This window comes from Aquarana catesbeiana, linkage group LG13 (assembly GCF_042186555.1).
Source record: "Aquarana catesbeiana isolate 2022-GZ linkage group LG13, ASM4218655v1, whole genome shotgun sequence".
Lineage (NCBI taxonomy): Eukaryota > Metazoa > Chordata > Amphibia > Anura > Ranidae > Aquarana > Aquarana catesbeiana.
Window position 1 is genome coordinate 102,608,354 of NC_133336.1, and position 20,127 is coordinate 102,628,480.

General features: G+C 40.7%; 1 protein-coding gene across 4 annotated transcripts in view; it reads right to left on the reverse strand.

Moving 5' to 3' along the window:
* Positions 1-1,573: 1,573 nt before the first annotated feature.
* Positions 1,574-20,127, reverse strand: part of SCG5 (secretogranin V) — a 187,448-nt gene continuing 168,894 nt past the window's right edge. For all 4 annotated transcript variants that reach the window (XM_073609251.1, XM_073609252.1, XM_073609255.1 and 1 more), the window contains exons 5-6: positions 13,207-13,260; positions 1,574-2,065 (exon numbers count right to left, since the gene is read on the reverse strand). In XM_073609251.1, coding sequence (XP_073465352.1) covers positions 1,976-2,065; positions 13,207-13,260 — 144 coding nt within the window. In that variant the 3' untranslated portion in view covers positions 1,574-1,975. The remainder of the gene's footprint in view (positions 2,066-13,206; positions 13,261-20,127) is intronic.

Below are 20,127 nucleotides of genomic sequence, written 5' to 3' on the forward strand. Positions count from 1 at the left end.
TGTTAGCCACTCACCTTAAATGTACCAGCCCCCTGCTTGGCCCTCCTACACCCCTGGGGCCATAGCAGCAACATAGGCAATTGGGGCTGTAGTTATTTATTTTCTTGATTACTCTCTTCTCTATCATAAACCTCAACAAAATATGTTGTCAAAAATGACCACATTTTGAAAGATTGACATTTTTAATTTGCATTACAAACTTTTCGGTATAATAGCATACTGAGGCTTAATCAACCCAGTGTGAAAGAACTACTAAGAACACTAAAAGCACACCTGTATAGTAGGCACCATAAGAACCCTTCCCCTTCCCACAATGCAATGGTCTGTTATTAAGCCCATCTATGTCACATGAGAGCCTGGGAGCATGCCTCAGCATATGCAAACACTGACTTTCATAAAGACGGTTTTGGAAAAAAAGTGGTGGCAATTTAGAGGAGATGGCAACAACTTTGCAGGAATCATCTTGCACCTAACGGTGCCTACTATGCACTGGTGTCATTCGCTTACCTATATTTGGTCTAGTACAGTTATACTTTAAATAGGGCAGTGCAAAGAAAAAATATTTGGCCATAGAAACTCAAAGGCAAAATTTTACAGACCTTAGTAATCACATCAACATCAAAAGAAATGTTACAGGACCTCAAAATAAACCGATTAGCTTATCGTTGACTGGACATTATACATGGTTTAATTATTATGTGGGTAACATTGTGTTCTGTCCAAATTGTATCTGTATCACAATAATAAGGCTGTGGAGTTGTTTGCTGTCCATGTACTAGCCAATTAGGTGACTAATATTCAACATATTTGCTGGTAGCTTAATTGGGAACTGAGCTCTAGAAGCTGTTCCCCAAAAAAAGCAGGCAGAGTGCAACGCCAGTGTGGTGTCAGAGGCAGCAATGTCCTGGATCTCTCGCTGTAGATATTTAGCTCTGAGGCTGTAGGCATGCCAGGAAGTGCACTGCTATTTTTCATGTACAAAATGTACATTTTCAGGAAACTGCTAAGACACAACTAAAGCTGCACTTCAGTAATCAGACAAACAGTGCCCCTGCACTGAAAGGGTTAAATGTTTCTTTAATTTAGGGGGGCAGGGATAAGGTGTATTACTTACCCTATTCCTTGCTCCAGCACTGTTCTCATGTGCCCAAAGCTCCAGGTGTGGGAGGCTTCTTGGTGTCATCTTGTACTTCTAACCCTGCATTGTATGCGAGGAGATGAGCTTGTGACCGGGGACCAAAGCACCTTAGATAGGGGGATTCGCAGGACCAGTCACACAGCAGGAACCCTACTGGAACAAGGAATAAGGCCGATATTACTTCTTTTCCATGCACTCTAAACTAAATGAACATTTAACCTTTTAAGTAACTGGGGGTTCATTTCAAGGGTAGGTTTTGTCCGATTCCCAGAGTTCAGCTATAAAAATGTTTAAATGTTTTATATACCATAGTAAATTTTCATTTTTTGAGTTTAGACCCTCTTTAAGGACTTAAAGCAGACAGTCCTGAACATCAGCTGCTCACAGTTACTTGAGATTATTCTTATTTTAACAGACATTACAAAGAGCCATATATGAAGAGTGAAGACTTTATTGCACTTATTTCTAATATACAATGCTGATACTATACAGTAGTCAGCCATCTCTACAGGCAGGCACAGGTTCACTTAGGGAAAGGAGAACCGATTTTCTCTACGTCTTAACACTGACAGTGTTTGGCAGTAACCAATTGGTTAAACTTCCTCTTTAGGACGCACAGAAAAAAAAAACACAAGAAAAGATACCGTTCCCCTAATTTAACAGAAAGCAGAAGTCTATATTTTTTATTATCTATGACAACATAATGTTATAAATCCAGCTGTTTCCCATTCACAGGTCTATAAATAATAAACATGCTGCCAGTCAGTGGGGCTCTGGAGCAGCAGATAGGACGCCACGCTGGATCACAGCAAAGGCGGCTCACTCATTTGGTTCTGCTTATTCCTCTTCTTCACCAGAGAAATGTGGAACAGACTTCTTGGCTACAACATTGTCCAGTCTCTGTCCCTGCAGGTATGGATTCACCATCTGGAAGTGGGAACAGTGGGTGGTGAGAGGGAAAATAGAAAACACAGTTTAGGCTACATCGATGTTAGGCAAATGATAATATTGTATCTAAATATATAAAATAACAAATATCCAAGAATCCTCAAATAAGTTTCAGAAACAGATATTTTAAGGAAGGGGCACGCACAACCCAATAAAAAGTGATGTAGAAGATCTGAGCATTGTTTGTAGATATTAACAAGACAAAAGATAACACATGATTCTAGGTATTAGATAAAGTAATCATGGTGCACAGATGTTTCCCAGCATACTGAAAAATGTATATTTGTCTCAATAGCAGACAATTTTCTGTGGGATTGGTAACCAGAGTTAGGCAGAAGATTGCAGTGGGTTCTTGTAGAGTAGTGGTTCCTGTGATAAGCAAATCTTTAAAAAAAAAAAAAAAAAAACCTTTAAAATGATCCTGATGGCAGTAGGTCCAAAATGCACCCGTAAAGAAAAAAGTTAGATTTATACTTACCTTATCCCCATCTTTCACCCGCAGTGCCTGGGCAAGAGGGCATCACACTCCTCTTGATGAGATCCTGGGGAATACACAGCAGCTAAAATCTCAAACCATGACATTGTTGCAATAGACCGGGGTGTCTTCTTGCAAGATTTTGCCTGCTCTGCATTCCCCAGATATCTTCCTGGAAGGACGGTGATTAAATCAGCGTTAAGTAAGTATAAATCTAACTTTTTACCCTTACAGGTACCTTTTACATCTACCAACATCAGCATTTTAAAGAAGGAGGGAGGGGGTTCAGACATTAAATGGGGAGCTTGCATTGTACCACAGGGTCTGATTTAAGCTGCCTGTACATGCAAAAATTTTCTAGCAATTTTAGCCATTTTGAACCGGATTTGGACTGTAGTACAGTTTGAATGGAAAAAAGCAATCCACAAACACCCATCATATACAGTATCTCACAAAAGTGAGTACGCCCCTCACTTTTTGTAAATATTTTATTATATCTTTTCATGTGACAACACTGAAGAAATGACACTTTGCTACAATATAAAGTAACGAGTGTACAGCTTGTATAACAGTGTACATTTGCTGTCCCCTCAAAAAAACTCAACACACAGCCATTAATGTCTAAACCACTGGCAACAAAAGTGAGCAAGTTAGAAGTGTGTGAGATTACTAGAGAACTGCCTTCTTGTATGGCCTCCATTATTTACCATGCTTTCCATTTAGGTCGCCTGATCCCTGCATTCTGAGCATAACGCACTCCTGATCCCTGCATTCTGAGCGTAACGCACTCCTGATCCCGTAATTTTGAGCGCTACGCACTCCTGATCCCGTAATTTTGAGCGCAATGCAATCCTGATCCCTGCATTACGAGCGCAACGCACTCCTGAAACCCTGCATTCTGAGCGTAACACACTCCTGATCCCTGCATTCTGAGCACAAAGCACTCCTGATCCATGCATTCTGAGTGTAACGCACTCCTGATCCATGCATTATGAGCGTAACGCACTCCTGATCCCTGCATTCTGAGTGTAACGCACTCCTGATCTATGCATTCTGAGCGTAACGTAGTCCCGATCCATGCATTCTGAGCGCAATGCACTCCTGATCCACGCATTCTGAGCGTAACGCACTCCTGATCCATGCATTCTGAGTGTAACGCACTCCTGATCCAAGCATTCTGAGCATAACACACAATTGAACCCTGCAATCTGAGCGCAGTGCACTCCTCAACCCTGCATTTTGAGCACAGTGCACTCCTGAATCCTGCATTCTGAGCATAATACACACCTGAACCCTGCATTCTGAGCGTAACACACTCCTGAATGCTGCATTCTGAGCGTAATGCACTCCTGAACACTACATTCTGAGCGTAATGCACTCCTGAACGCTGCATTCTAAGCGTAACGCACTCCTGAACCCTGCATTCTGAGCGTAACGCACTCCTGAACGCTGCATTCTGAGCGTAACGCATTCCTGAACACTACATTCTGAGCGTAATGCACTCCTGAACGCTGCATTCTGAGCGTAACGCACGCCTGAACTATGCATTCTGAGCGTAACGCTCTCCTGAACCTTGCATTCTGAGCGTAACGCACTCCTGAACGCTGCGTTCTGAGCATAACGCACTCCTGAACCCTGCACTCTCTTGTAATACTTTTTTGTGTCCACTGCGTTTTTGTGATCTACATTTGGTGTTAACAATGTATCATCACCCACAGTAAATCACAAAGGCAGTATGTTTTGAACACGGTGCAGGAGACATGGACACATGGAACATGCCTTTCTGGTATTGCGTTCTGATGTGAATCGGTCCTAACAACAGGACACTGAGCCCGGTGATCTTTGACTTCATCAGTGTTGTTTAAGTAGATCTCCATCTCTCCAAGGTTGCCTACCCCTGCTCTATGACCTCACATCAGACATTCGATACTATAAAGAAAGATGCATGTGATAAGTGTGTGTTAATTGCCATTGGCACTGTTTTAAAAAAATGCACCACAAATAATAACTTTTGAACTGGTCGAACGAGGGGCCCAAGTGTCACATTGGTGGCTTCAAAGTTTAAAAAGTTGTTTTCTTAAAATATAATTTTTTTTGTTCTCAGTGGAGTCCTATATATTATATTGTTACTTAAAGTATTATATTGGTAATAACAGCACTATATTGTTACCATTTGCATTTGTTTACTGCTGGTATAGATGGTATTGCAAAAATGTCTGTACTTAGTGTTTGTATAGTAAGTGAATGCAAATATATAGTGCTGTACCCTTCTAAATATAAAAACACCATGTCACGAAGAATTCCTTGTATGGTAGAAAATTCCTAGCAAATGTATTGATCTTTATCAGAACTAGCATACCAGTGCTTATACAGCAGAAAAATGTAAAATAGGTTATAGGACTTTTTCTTTTTCAAGGGTAATTTTTATGAGCATTTTCTTAGTTATACAAGAAACAAAAAGGCACAAATATACACAGTCATGTATATAGTATAAAAAGGCAAAAAGTCACTTCACAGAACAATGTATTAAATTACATGTGAGAATTATTGTCCACAACTAATATTGTAACCAGCGCAGGTAACGCGCTTTGTACATTCAATGAAGAAAAAGGGAACTGAACAAATGAAGAACACAGACTAATAATAGGCAGACATAAGAAATCACATGTACATGGTGGAAATCAGCATATAAGCAATACTCCATAGGTATGAACTCCAATAAGTTCAGAGTAAAAGGACCTTCGTAGCACTTAAAAATGAGAGTTCACTCATAATACAGTCAGCTATTAGGTGTTAATACACATTGAATATATCACTCCACTATATCAATGGACACTGTTGACATCCACTCTGATCAAATTTTTTTGCATTTCTATGGGCAACCTCTAGAGGAATATATCATATCATTTTATACAGGGGCAAGGCCTTATTTTTAAGTTCTATCCAGAATTAAATGGTGGGAGGATCATTCCATTTCAGAGACAAAGTTTTTTTGCATAAAAGAATAAAAAAACAGTTTGATGTTTTCTGTGCACCACGCAGCTACTCTTCAGAAAAATCTCCTAAAAGACATCAGGTGGGGGACAAATATTTGGAAGAGACAGCTTCTCCTCCATAAACCTACTAATATCCAACCAAAACTGCCTTACTTGTAGACATGCCCAAACCATATGAAAGAAATCCGAGTCATGATGACACCGTGGACATTCCGGAGAAAACATTTATCCCATAAAATCTACTAGGAGTATAGTACATTTGATGCATATATTTGAGTTGGATTAACTTGTCTCCAGCTGAAATGACTGTTGATATTTGGGAAGATGTATTAGAGAACCAAATTTCATCATCTAGTGAGGGGATATCAGTTTACCACTGGGCCTTTATTTTCTCCATGCTCAAGGAGGACAAGGATAATAAAGGTAAGTAATATAGACCAGTTTGGAGTGAGTTTTCTAATCAAAAGATTCTCAACCTTAAAAGGTTTGTAATGATATATTCCTCAGTCAGAATTGTGTGTAAATATGTAAATCGATAGGTATCCAGTACCCAAATCCTTCCTTCGTGGTTTGGAATGATTAAAAAGTGCAATTACGTGGAGGCTGAATGAAAATCTAGTAGATGACGTGAGGGTGGTGGCGGGGGTGACAGAAACTCTAACACATTATTTTGAAGAGAATACCACAGGGGAGGTCAGCGAGGGTGTTTTCTGGGAAGGCCACAAGGCTGTGGTACGAGGCTCCCTAATTGCCTGGGGTTCTAGGTTAAAAAAGGAGAGGCAGGCAGACTTAACTTAACCGCCTGACGGAACTGCAAATGCTTTTCTCTAGACTTTTAGACAGACGTATTTGCCGGCGGTTACGTTTTGTTGCTCATAAATACTATGAATATGGCAACAAGTGTGGCAGGATATTGGCGAGGGCTCTTCGCAAACACCGCGCCTCTGCTCACATTCATAATTTACAGTCCCCGATGGGAAAACCAGTCCATCACACGTCAAAAATCGCTTCTATGTTTCATGATTACTATGCTGCCCTGTACAACCTGGATTCTGCCTCCTTCCTCGGGACATAGCAAATAAGCAGTCACGCATTGAAGCCTATCTATCCTCCTCAGGCCTTCCTAACCTTTCCCCCGAACAGGCTGACTTAGAAATCCCTATATCCACAACAGAGTTGCTGGCCACTGTCAAGTCTCTGCCAAACGGGAAAAGCCCGGGGCCAGACGGTTTTACTAAAGCTTATTTTTTACTAAGCTCCAGGCACATACAGAGGGGACGAAAAGTATTCAGGCCCCCTTAAATTTTTCACTCTTTGTTATATTGCAGCCATTTGCTAAAACCATTTCAGTTCATTTTTTCCTCATTAATGTACACACAGCACCCCATATTGACAGAAAGACACAGAATTGTTGACATTTTTGCAGATTTATTAAAAAAGAAAAACTGAAATATCACATGGTCCTAAGTATTCAGACCCTTTGCTCAGTATTTAGTAGAAGCACCCTTTTGATCTAATACAGCCATGAGTCTTTTTGGGAAAGATACAAGTTTTTCACACCTTGATTTGGGGATCCTCTGCCATTCCTCCTTGCAGATCCTCTCCAGTTCTGTCAGGTTGGATGGTAAACGTTGGTGGACAGCCATTTTTAGGTCTCTCCAGAGATGCTCAATTGGGTTTAAGTCAGGGCTCTGGCTGGGCCATTCAAGAACAGTCACAGAGTTGTTGTGAAGCCACTCCTTTGTTATTTTAGCTGTGTGCTTAGGGTCATTGTCTTGTTGGAAGGTAAACCTTCGGCCCAGTCTGAGGTCCTGAGCACTCTGGAGAAGGTTTTTGTCCAGGATATCCCTGTACTTGGTTGCATTCATCTTTCCTTCGATTGCAACCAGTCATCCTGTCCCTGCAGCTGAAAAACACCGCCACAGCATGATGCTGCTACCACCATGCTTCACTGTTGGGACTGTATTGAACAGTTGAGGAGCAGTGCCTGGTTTTCTCCACACATACCACTTAGAATTAAGGCCAAAAAGTTCTATCTTGGTCTCATCAGACCTAAGAATCTTATTTCTCACCATCTTGGAGACCTTCAGGTGTTTTTTAGCAAACTCCATGCGGGCTTTCATGTGTCTTGCACTAAGGAGAGGCTTCCGTCAAGCCACTCTGCCATAAAGCCCCGACTGGTGGATTGCTGCAGTGATGGTTGACTTTCTACAACTTTCTCCCATCTCCCGACTGCATCTCTGGAGCTCAGCCACAGTGATCTTTGGGTTTTTCTTTACATCTCTCACCAAGGCTCTTCTCCCCGATAGCTCAGTTTGGCCAGACGGCCAGCTCTAGGAAGGGTTCAGGTCGTCCCCAAACGTCTTCCATTTAAGGATTATGGAGGCCACTGTGCTCTTAAGAATCTTAAGTGCAGCAGAATTTTTTTGTAACCTTGGCCAGATCTGATCTGTACCTTGCCACAATTCTGTCTCTGAGCTCTTCAAGCAGTTCCTTTGACTTGCTCTGACATGCACTGTGAGCTGTAAGGTCTTATATAGACAGATGTGTGGCTTTCCTAATCAAGTACAATCAGTATAATCAAACACAGCTGGACTCAAATGAAGGTGAAGAACCATCTCAAGGATGATCAGAAGAAATGGACAGCACCTGAGTTAAATATATGAGTGTCACAGCAAAGGGTCTGAATACTTAGGACCATGTGATATTTCAGTTTTTCTTTTTTAATAAATCTGCAAAAATGTCAACAATTCTGTGTTTTTCTGTCAATATGGGGTGCTGTGTATACATTAATGAGGAAAAAAAATGAACTTAAATGATTTTAGCAAATGGCTGCAATGTAACAAAGAGTGAAAAATTTAAGGGGGTCTGAATACTTTCCGTCCCCACTGTATGTGCACATTTTCTAACTCTCTGGCTTCCAAAGGCTTTTTCCCTCAAGGTGCCTTATTGGCTCACATCACGGTTCTTCCTAAGCAGGGGAAGGATCCCTCCCTTCCCCAAAATTATAGGCGAATATCTCTACTAAACGTAGACATAAAGATCTTTGTAAAAATCCTCGCCAATTGACTGAAATATCTCCTTCCCTCGATAGTTAACCCTGACCAGACAGGATTTATTGTAGGCCGAGAGGCCAGGGATAACTCTATTAGAGCTCTTCAGCTTGTCCATTGGGCCTGAGCACATGGTTGCCCATCCCCATACCTGATCCTTTCTACTGACGCTGAGAAAGCCTTCGATCAGGTGGATTGGGACTTTCCTAGGGCTGTCCTGGTACGGCTGTGGCCTGGGTCCCCCTATGTTACGCTGGATCTTAGCACTCTATACATCCCCTACTGCCCAGGTCAAGGTGAACGGTGTCCTTTACATGGAGTTCCCCATTTGGAATGGCATGAGGCAGGGGTATCCGCTTTCACCCCTACTGGAGTATCAAAGGAGTCACGGTTGGTTCAATGGAACATAAGTTATCGGCTTATGCCGATGACATCCTTTTCCATGTCGTGGACCCCCTTGTCTCATTGCCTAACCTGATGGAGGAACTAACTGCTTATGGCCAAGTGTCCAACTTTTGGATAGATTATGCAAAATCTGAAATTCTGCTGATAGATGTCCCACCCCAGCCCTTGCTACTACCTTGAAGAGAGCTTTCACATTTACTTGGGCTTTCACATTTACTTGGGCCTCCATAAAATATCTGGCCATTCAACTCAGCGACTGTCTAGATTCCCTTTACGCACAAAATTATGCTCCTCTACTTCGGAAGATCCGCCAGGATCTACAATCCTGGGATAGAGCAACTTTCACATGGATTGGCCGCACAAACATTATTAAGATGACTGTATTGCCACGCATACTTTTCATCCTGCAGATGGTGCCTGTGTCCCTACCTAGATGCTTTTTTACTGAGCTCCACAGCCTCTTCACCTTGTTTGTTTGGAAAGGTAAGCGACCACGTCTAGCCATTGGCTTTATTGCAAAGACCCAAACAACTGGGAGGTCTTGGCATCCCCAATATTTTATAATATTATAGAGCTATTGCTCTGCAGCGCATTCTTAACTGGAGATTTCACACCTCCTCTAAATTATAGGTACCCCTAGAGAAGACTATGGCAGGCCGTAATCTATCCTATGCACTGTGGGTCCCTCGGAGCGATAGGGGTTTATAAGATTGGGTATCCCCACTTACAACACATGTCCTCAAAGTTTGGGACAGGCTAAATAGGTCTCTAGCCCCCCCCAACATCACCACTAGCGCCTGTTGGTGGCTTTCCGTGGTTTCCTCCTGGGGAGAAATTGTCCTCTTTTGCTCCCTGGATAAATGATGGGGATATTGTCAACTCACTGATTTTGTCTCCTCACAGCACCACCTATCTCCGAATAGGCCTACCCTTACAGAGTTTGAACACATATGGGCAGCCGAAGTACCTCTACCGCATATGATCTCAGCTCTTTATAAATTACTTGATTCGGCTCCCCCTAACCCTAAACCATTCTTCATTGGGGAATGGGAGAGGGATCTCGGGTGTGAGTTCACTGAGGAACAATTGCGCCACTTGTACCTTCTCACACTCTCTAGCTCAATAGACTCTAAAACACAAGAAAATAACTATAGGTTGCTGTCCCAATGGTACCGAGTGCTCACCTCACTTGCTAGAATTTCCCCATCAGTCTCTGAGATGTGTTGGAGGAGATGCGGGCAGAGGGGAACACTCCTCCATATTTGGTGGAACTGTCCATTGGTTTCACCCTTTTGGTCTGCTGTCTGCAGACGCATATCGGATAGTCTAGGTATAGAAGTGCCTTTTTCCCCCAAGCACTTTCTGCTTCACATCCCCCCACCCCCCTCACTATAAACGCCGTGCTCTCCCTCATCTCCTCAATGCCACAAAGCTCCTTTACCAATTCACTGGAAGAGCTTGCGAGTCCCGAGTGAGTTGGGCTGGCTTGGGAAGGTGACGAAGATCATGGAAGCAGAGGAATGGGTGGCCACGTGCAAGGGAACTCGTGATCGCTTTGACTCAATCAGGGCCTCATGGCGGAGCCATACCTCTGGACAGGCCCAAGTCTCTTCTAGTCTAGATGTTGCCTTGTTACCTTTGGCGGATCCTGCCTTCGGGCAACTTGACCAGGCGAACCGGACCCTGAATTAGGTTCACACCAGATGCAGAATTAGCATTGATGTTCCTAGTGTAGATATACCCCATCAGCCAATGAACCAGGTGTGTTTGCCGATTTATACAATGCCTTAGCGGTACTTATATAATTTTCTTTTCCTTTTGTATATTTTTTGTCTTCTATGTTCCTACTTTACTTTATGTGAGCCTAAGATGCTGTAAGGTATCTGCTTTGATTTTTTGACAGAGCCCTCTCTCCTTCCCCCAAAGTGTGAGGGGAATGTCCACTTAGATTGAAAATCTAGGACAGGATGGGCTCGTACTAGCAATAATTATGCTCATAGTGTAATGTATTATGGCGCTACCGATATCAGTATTTGCCCTTGAGGTGCGTCTTGCCTTCCCTTTCCTCTTACCTTTTTGTCTGTACACAGTTTTGTATGGCTTAAAATGTAAAATAAAATAAAGATTATATAAAAAAAAAGATTAGAGGAAAGCTGATGACTAGCCCATCTGGTCACATTTGATCATTTGTATAATTTCACCTTAACTGGGTTATGCCACAAAGGTGTCTTCAGAGAAACGGTAAGGGGAAAATCTGTCACTTTTCAATTACAGATTTGAAATATTTTATAGGATAAGTTCAAGAAATCTGCACCTACCCTGGGATAGGGACCATTACTTTATAGGAGATTAATCAGGGCCTCAAATGACTGCATGAGTGCAGCTTGCATATTCACAGAAGCATTATTCAAGCTTGGAAAAAATACCAGTGTATATAGGTTTTGGGCATCAATATTGATTAAGAATATCGGCCTATAAAACACACGATATTTGAGATCCTTGTTTGGCTTTAGTATTTACACAATCAACACATCTAGAGAAGCTGGCAAAATTCCAGTCTTAAAAGTATCCGAGTACAGAGAACTGTTAACATCATGTTAATGCTCCATGATAAATTTACTTAATTAGTTACGCATACAGTGTATGCATAGCCAAAACGTTTTATTTTGTTTTGCATAAAATAGGGAAAGTTAACCTATACCAAGTTGATTTTTTCCACCTATATCCCATTGGCAAGCTTTCTCTTTGCTTCCTGTCCCAGACATTCAACAGAAAGTCAGAAGAAGTCTTTACAAACTGAGGGGTGTTCCACTCCTAAATATCTGTCAAAAAAACAGGCGTCCTCATTGGATGATAAACACTCACTTCCTGTTCTGGTGACAACAGTACATTTTTGGTTCCTTGTACCTTTCTGTTCCAGCAACAGAGGTCAAACAGACAAGGTGGATTTTTATGACAGAAGAAACCCTATTTTTTTCTTCTGAAATAAGTGCTTTTCGCTGCCTAACAGCATTAATGTACAATGTGCCATGCATGCGCAGTTCAGTGTATGTTTACGACACTGCTCTGTTCCATAATGATGCGATTCCCATGCACATGTAAGAGAATGACATCATCATGGCCAGGTCAGTGATCATCACGGCGAGGTCAGTCAAGTGGCTAACGAGTCTGAACCTGGAAGGAAGACCAGGAAAAGGTGGAAGCACCCATGACAGCCAAGAGCGCCGACAGAGCTGTGCTGGAAGGGATCATTTGGCAAGTAAGTCTGCCATCATGTATAAAATATGTTATGCATTCTAGCACATTATGGCATAAAGCTCATCGGGGCCACTTGTAACTTTTTTTTTTAAAGATAGGGATTTATTCAGCTTTAAAGATGCAAAAAACTATCTGTTAATGAAAACATTAAATATTTAAAGCAGAAGGCAAGGTAAAGTAACTCATGTTTTAATTGTTGCTTCCCCACTTCTCCTATATTTGTAGCACACAGTCTGTAGGAAATCTCAATTAAAATACCCTTTTTTAACATGTTCCCAAGGAGCCAACTGACTGTAGAGCTCCAATGGGTGTGTCTAGGGGCAACAACGATGCTAAATCCTTAAAAAATGGATGTCGCTGCGACGATGTCACAGCTCTAAAGGCTGGTACTCACTGCCTGAATATATGCTAGTTGAACAAAAAGCGGTCAACATTTAGTCAGTGTGTACAGCAGCCTGCCCAGCTTCTGTCAAATGGGGATGCTGGAAAACAAGCAGTTGATATGATCAGCGATTGCAGCCAATGGCTGCGAGCGCTAACCAGTGTGTTCTGGTGGGGGGAGGTAGGCGTCCCCCTATCAGAACACAACAGCACAAAGGGGAGATCTCTGTACTAACATTGCACAGTAGCGTGTACAAGGCTTAAGACATTGTCTGACCTGAAACATTAAAGCCCACCAGCTGGCAGACAGACACCCCCACTGAAGCTTTGTGGTCATATGATGCTTGAAAGCAAATTTAAAAAAAAAAGGTATTCTCACTGAGAATTCTTGTTAACTGTACGCAGCAAATATAAGAGCAGTGGAGAGGCAACATGGATTATTTTAGCCTTTCCTTCTACTTTAATTGCAATAAGTAGTTTGTAAAAAATGGTTACATAGAACATCATAGGCACAATTTGCTCAGTTACAGAAAGAAGTGTAAATAGCGTTACCCTCTTCTTCCTCTGGGATGTCCCTTTAATCTTCTCCAACAATAACTTCTTATTCTGTATAACAAGTAAAAATAGCACATTACTGAATTGTATACAGCTAAACACACAAAGAATGAATTCAATAATACAAAGAACAATCCCATCCAAAAAATGCCATACCATCTTCCCAGGTAACGTTCTGCTCATTCTGATTTTAGCAAACACAGGAGTCATGACTCTTCCCCTTGACTTCTCCATTCATAACAGTGAAGGAAAGCAATTACCTTGTTTAGTTTTCATTTGTTCTTCATAAAGGAGAATTTCGGAAAAATAGCGTGACTGGCAAAGGTGGCAGACTAAATACCATCCAATAATAAATTCTAGTGTTTTTTTTATGACTGAAATGTTATTATGTTGTGTTGATTAATTTAAATACAAAAGAGGAAATGAATGCAACCAAAAGTTCATGAGACTGTGGATGTTATTTGGGCTATTAAGGTGAAAAGAGCACTGAGTCACCGGTTAGATGTGTCTGTAATTTTAAAAAGATTTAGAAATGTCTAGCCTACTGTCAAACAATTAAGCATGGTTTGCCAGCTTCCAGGAACAGCTCACAATTTCAACAGGAAGTATTGCAACTATTAATAAATTAGATAACAATTTTCAGAACAAAAATCTAAGCAATGTAACTTATTACACAATCTGTATGACAAGAACGCTGTGCTAGACAGTAAGCAGACAGGACAGAATTTATATTTCCTGCCCCCCTAGGCCAACTATCTTATGCCGCCCCATCTTACCCCAGTGGACTAGTTAGACTTTGTATCACATTAACAAGATCAGATGCCTTACCCACAAAGCTCACTCTGGCAATACAATTTAGAACAGACAACTAAGGCATTGGGGCACATTGGCACCCTACTCTGCTACTGTAGCAATCTGCTAGTAATCTGGTTGCAGATCTCTTGCTGTAATATACACAGTACACTATTCCATTAACAAAAATGCACAAACTGCACGGGGCAGCAACAATAAAGACCAAGCCGGGTGGCGTTGTTTTTTTTATATATATGAATATGGTGCTGATGTGTGGATAACGTTGTGCCACCCCTGGCAGTCCTACCACCCTAGGCCACTTATGTTGACTTATACATAAGTTGAATAGCATATTACAAAGGTAAAGAGTTTATCTGTAATGTTAGGCAGAGATCCAAGTAATGGCTTGTTACACTACTGAATAATGCAAACATTGGAAGATTAAATGAAAACCGCAATGCGTTACTTTGTAAAAAGGAAGACCCGGAAACAACTATATCATAAAAAACCCCTTTAAAATTGTGTGCAAAATTGAATTGTAAAATGTACACTATTTAACCTACAGCTGCATCACCTACATAGCAGATAAAACTGCATTGCCAAATATAAAAACAACATATTAATTGAGTACCTTCTGGTCTGGAGGCCCCACTACTGTATAATAAGACATGATTTCTAATTAGTTTAATGGGAATTCTCTCTTGGTGATGGTGCTCACTAACCATCTTCAGAAAGTAAAGGAGTAAAAAAAGCTAATAATTTACTTTATGTGTGTAGCCATGGGATTGATACGGAATCCCACTGTTTTCCCAATTCTCATATCACATTTCAGATAGATCCACAATGTTTTTTTACAGAAGTTCTTTTTCTGCAAGTGAGAAACTTTAGCAGCCCAGAGTGTTCCAGTGTTATTGAAGCTGCTAACAATTTATCAGTAAAGTTGAAATGGTGCAGCACTAGAAATCAAATGTTGAGTACTGACATATCAACATACCGTGGTATATAAAATAAATTGTGATTAGCATATACAAAAAACTCTAACACCATAATTTAATTGATAGTATCTCTAAATAAAGTTCACTGTGCAAATAGTAAATCAACATTAGTTGTGGGGGTTGAATATATATATATATATATATATATATATATATATATATATATATATATATACTGTATATATATGAGCATTAGTCCCTCAAGCTGGCCATACAGTAGTAGAGTTTTTAGAAAACATTTGTACCAAAATTCTCAGTAGATTTGATGACTCAATAAATGTAGTTCGAAAGTACTTCAACATTCCTGATTTTTACATTCGATTTTTGAATTAATGTAGTTTTCCGAATGAAACCCACATTCACTTATGAAAATTTGTTTGTTTAAATAAGAATTTTCCAATTGCTCCTTGATTTGACCCCACTAATGATTAGAAAGTCAATGAATGTTCTTAAAACAAAAAAACCTAAGTGAAATTCTGCTACTGCATGGTCAGCTTTAGGAAAGGAGGTGGGTGATGTGAAGTAGGTGACTCACTAGACGGTGTGAGACGCCTTGGTGGATTAAAGAGTACATCACAACTTTTTACAATATGAAAGAGGGGCACCTTTTAGTGTGATATGCCCTTGTCACCTCCTGGTCATTATTCACACATTTCAAATGGACTAGAATAGACGCTCCATCCAAAAAATCATTATGTAATATGCAAATGACATTATTATGTGTGATAATGCACCCACAACATCAGTAATAAAGGGGATACTGCAAAAAACACAAAATTAGTTAAATAGACTCTGTCACCAGACATATTTTTTGGCATCTTATATACCTGTAAAAGCCTCCTCTGTGTAGACTTCCAAAAGTCCTGAGCAATGGAGCTGCTGAGTGTGATGTCAGTAGTCCCAGGATACTCAGAGCTGATTCAAGTGACACATTATAATATTCCCCTTTGCTTCTTCCCCAGGAGCGGCACAGCGGTGTAGTGGGTAGCACTCTCGCCTAGCAGTAAGAAGGGTTGCTGGTTTGAATCCCAACCACGACACTACCTGCCTGGAGTTTGCATGTTCTCCCTGTGCCTGCGTGGGTTTCCTCCGGGTACTCCAGTTTTCTCCCACACTCCAAAGACATGCTGGTAGGTTAATTGGCTTCTGTCCAAAATTGGCCCTAGTATATGAATGTGAGTTTGGGGACCTTGGATTGTGGGCTCCTTGAGGGTAGGGATCGTGAGTGTGCAATGTATGTGTGGAGCGATGCATAAATTGATGGCGCTATATGGGTACCTTAAATAAAAAAAAAATAATAGGGATAATTGTAGACACGCACACTCAATCAGGTTGAACTTGATGGACTGGTGTCTTTATTCAACCTTACTAACTATGTAACTATGTAAGGAGCTGCATAAAAGGTTATCTAGCGAGGGGAGGGGCAGAGGAGCTGGTGCAGCACACTCCCTTAAGAAAAGGAAGCCTATGATGATCAAGTAGGGAAGAGTAAAATGTTCTAGAAATGTCAAGGGCATATTACACGTGAATAAGTTGGTAAAAGGTTTGCTTCATAGTGAACTGGCAAGTTCCCCTCCATGTGCTCTCCATGTAGAGTGGCTCAAGTCCATAAATTGGGCACCTTCAGGACTGATGAGTGCATTGGGCCTTGTCCTCCCCACCCCTCGCCTCCCAAATCTCTATCATGCTTATTGACAGACAGTAGTCTGTCAACTTACCACCATGCACTCTCTCTACATCGATACTGATAGAATGCCAGTAAGTTTTGTGGCAACCTTTAAATTACATGCATGTAGCATATAGAGGACAGTTTTCCTACTTCTCAGCAATATGGCATCCAAACTTCCAGAGACCACAAGTGCTATTCCATTTTATTAAATATACTGCGTGATTCTGATTAGGAAAGGACAAGGAACCAGCCCTTGTCTTTGATAGCTAATAGAAACAATATACAACCAATGTATGTTTAAATAGTTTAATAGCAGTATTTTACCAGGCAAATGGATTTCAGATATTAATTGACAGAGTGTTTTGATGATAGAATTTTCTCTCATTATACCCAAGAGGACAGAATGATCTGGAGACAGTCACACTGATCTCATCGCTCATGTTGTGTCTGATCTCGATCTCGGTCTAAATCTGGGGATACTTTCAATAATTTAGGACCATTAGAAGGGGCTCAAAACAATTTTCCTTTTAAAGATACAAGTATTTTTCTCCTTAGGGATTAAGATCTGTGCAATTCTCACTGTCATGTCTGGACTGAAAAATTACTGCATAGAAACTAATAGAAAAAATAGCTCCACACAAGGAATAAATAGAACATTGGCATTTATTTTTTTCAATATGTAACTGTTATATACTGTTAGGTTATGTTGTGACTATGTGGGGGATTAGTGCTGTGCTTTATTAATTATAATATTTGTAAAATGCATTTTCAACCACTTACATTTTTTAGAGCCCTTTCCTCCCTCTACCCCCATTGAGTCCAGGATCATTTTCTTTGTTACAGTATATAGATGTAGTTTCTTGCCTTATACCTTTTATAGCTTGTGCCAACATACTGTAAATTATCATAGGGACAGATTGGATTTTAACTTGGTAACAGATTTGGGTGCATATATGTTACGTCTTAGGTTTTATTTAGGAAGACATTGTGAAAAAAAAAAAGTAAAAATTGCATTTTCCTGTAATTTTCTCCACAGATAATTTACAAAAAATGTTCAACCCCAGATAGCTAGTACAAAATACATACGACAAAGGATTCCTAATTACAAGGATATCTAATAAGTGTATTGTTTACTTAACGCAGCAGAATGGTAATGCTCACAGTGAATGATTGTGGTTTATTTAGGAAAATGTTTTCCCCTCTGGTGAAACATTTCAATGCATGCAGAAAAAAATGCTTACAATGTTAGTGTAACAAAAAGGGCGCATTGCACTGCGGAAACACACGTTACACCCTTCTCATCAGTGGAACAGGTCCTTTAAAACGTGCAGCCATGCTCACTGTTCCACTTGCATGTGACATCATCCAGGAAATCCCCTTGCAATACACTGTGCCTGTGTACAGAGCTCTGGTTTGTCCTCCATCTGCAGCTTATTCTCCATTTCACAGCACCGCTATCCAGGACTACAAGTGTGAATGCAAAGAGGCGTCCATGCTGGGAGTGTTGAGTACATGGTTTTTCTATTTTATTTGAGAGTTGCCAATTTGCATTTGATTTTAACATTAAAGCCTTAAACTCTACTGCACTTAGTGGGTGCTCTTCTTGTTCATTTGTTTGCTGGTCTGTCATTTGTAGATTCAATCTTATGAGGAGCAGCACTAAAGGCAACAAGATATGTTTTCTTATGCCGCGTACACACGAGCGAACTTTTCGACCGGACTGGTCCGACGGACTATCCAACGGACTTTCGACGGACTTCCGACGGACTTTCCGAATGAACGGACTTGCCTACACATGATCACACCAAAGTCAGACGGATTTGTACGTGATGACGTACGACCGGACTAAAATAAGGAAGTTCATAGCCAGTAGCCAATAGCTGCCCTAGCGTCAGTTTTCGTCCGTCGGACTAGCATACAGACGAGCAGACTTTTCGGTAGGAACTGGGTCCGGCGGAGTTCCGACGTAAAGATTTGAAACATGTTCCAAATCTAAAGTCTGTCAGATTTTCGACCGGAAAAGTCCACTGCAGGTCCGATGAAGCCCACACACGGTCGAAAAGTCTGCTCGTGTGTATGCGGCATTACTCTTGATGATTCCAATGCCTGGACTACTTTCATTTATATTTTTATAGTCACAAGTTTTTGATTTTGTTTTAACAAAAACAAAATGAAAGTAAAAAGTACTAACAAGGTGAAAACATTTCTCCCAAAACCAATTGGTTTCACTTTATAGAAAAAAGGTTTATCAGTGCACAAATTGTGTCACATAAAGTGTCCAGCAAAGCATGTTATTTTGATGCCATGTGCTTTGCTGAACCTTTTATTATGTCTCCAATTTTATCTCTAACATCATAACTGCCTTCATATGGTCGTGGAACTTCCTATAGTATTGACAGTAATCTCATTTTAGTTTTCGAGATGTTTTATTTTAAATAAAACATATATAGATATACAGTGCCTTGAAAAAGTATTCATACCCCTTGAAATTTTCCACATTTTGTCATGTTACAAGCAAAAAATTTAAAATGTATATTATTGGGATTTTATGTGATAAACCAACACAAAGTGGCACATAATTGTGAAGTGGAAGGAAAATGATAAATGGTTTTCAAAAAGTTTTACAAATAAATATGTGAAAAGTGTGGCATACATATGTATTCAGCCCCCTTTACTTTGACACCCCTAACTAAAATCCAGTGGAACCAATTACCATCAAAAGTCACCTAATTAGTAAATAGAGTTTAGCTGTGTGTAATTTAATCTCTGAATAAATAAATAAAGCTGTGAAGTCCTCAGAGGTTTATTAGAGAACCTTAGTGAACAAACAGCATCATGAGGGCCAAGGAACACACCAGACAGGTCAGGGATAAAATTGTGGAGAAGGTTAAAGCAGGGTTAGATTAATATAAAAATATCCCAAGCTTTGAACATCTCACGGAGCACTGTTCAATCCATCATCCGAAAATGGAAAGAGTATGGCACTAACTGCAAACCTACCAAAACATGGCCGTCCACCTTAACTGATAGACCGGGCAAGGAGAGCATTAATCAGAGAAGCAACCCATGGTAACTATGGAGGAGCTGCAGAGATCCACAGTTCAGGTGGGAGAACCTGTCCACAGGACAACTATTAGTTGTGCACTCCACAAATCTATCCTTTATGGAAAAGTGGCAAGAAGAAAGCCATAAGTCCCATTTGCAGTTTGCGAGAAGCCATGTGGGGGGACACAGCAAACGTGGAAGAAGGTGCCCTGGCCAGATGAGACCAAAATTTAAAGTGATTGTAAGCCTTCGTTTTTTTAAAATTTAAAATAACAAACATGTTATACTTACCTCCACTATGCAGCTCGTTTTGCACAGAGTGGCCCTGATCGTCCTCTTCTGGGGTCCCCGACGGCTCTCGTGGCTCCTACCCGCATTAGATTACCATCTAGGAGAAGCGCTCTCCCGGGGGGGTTA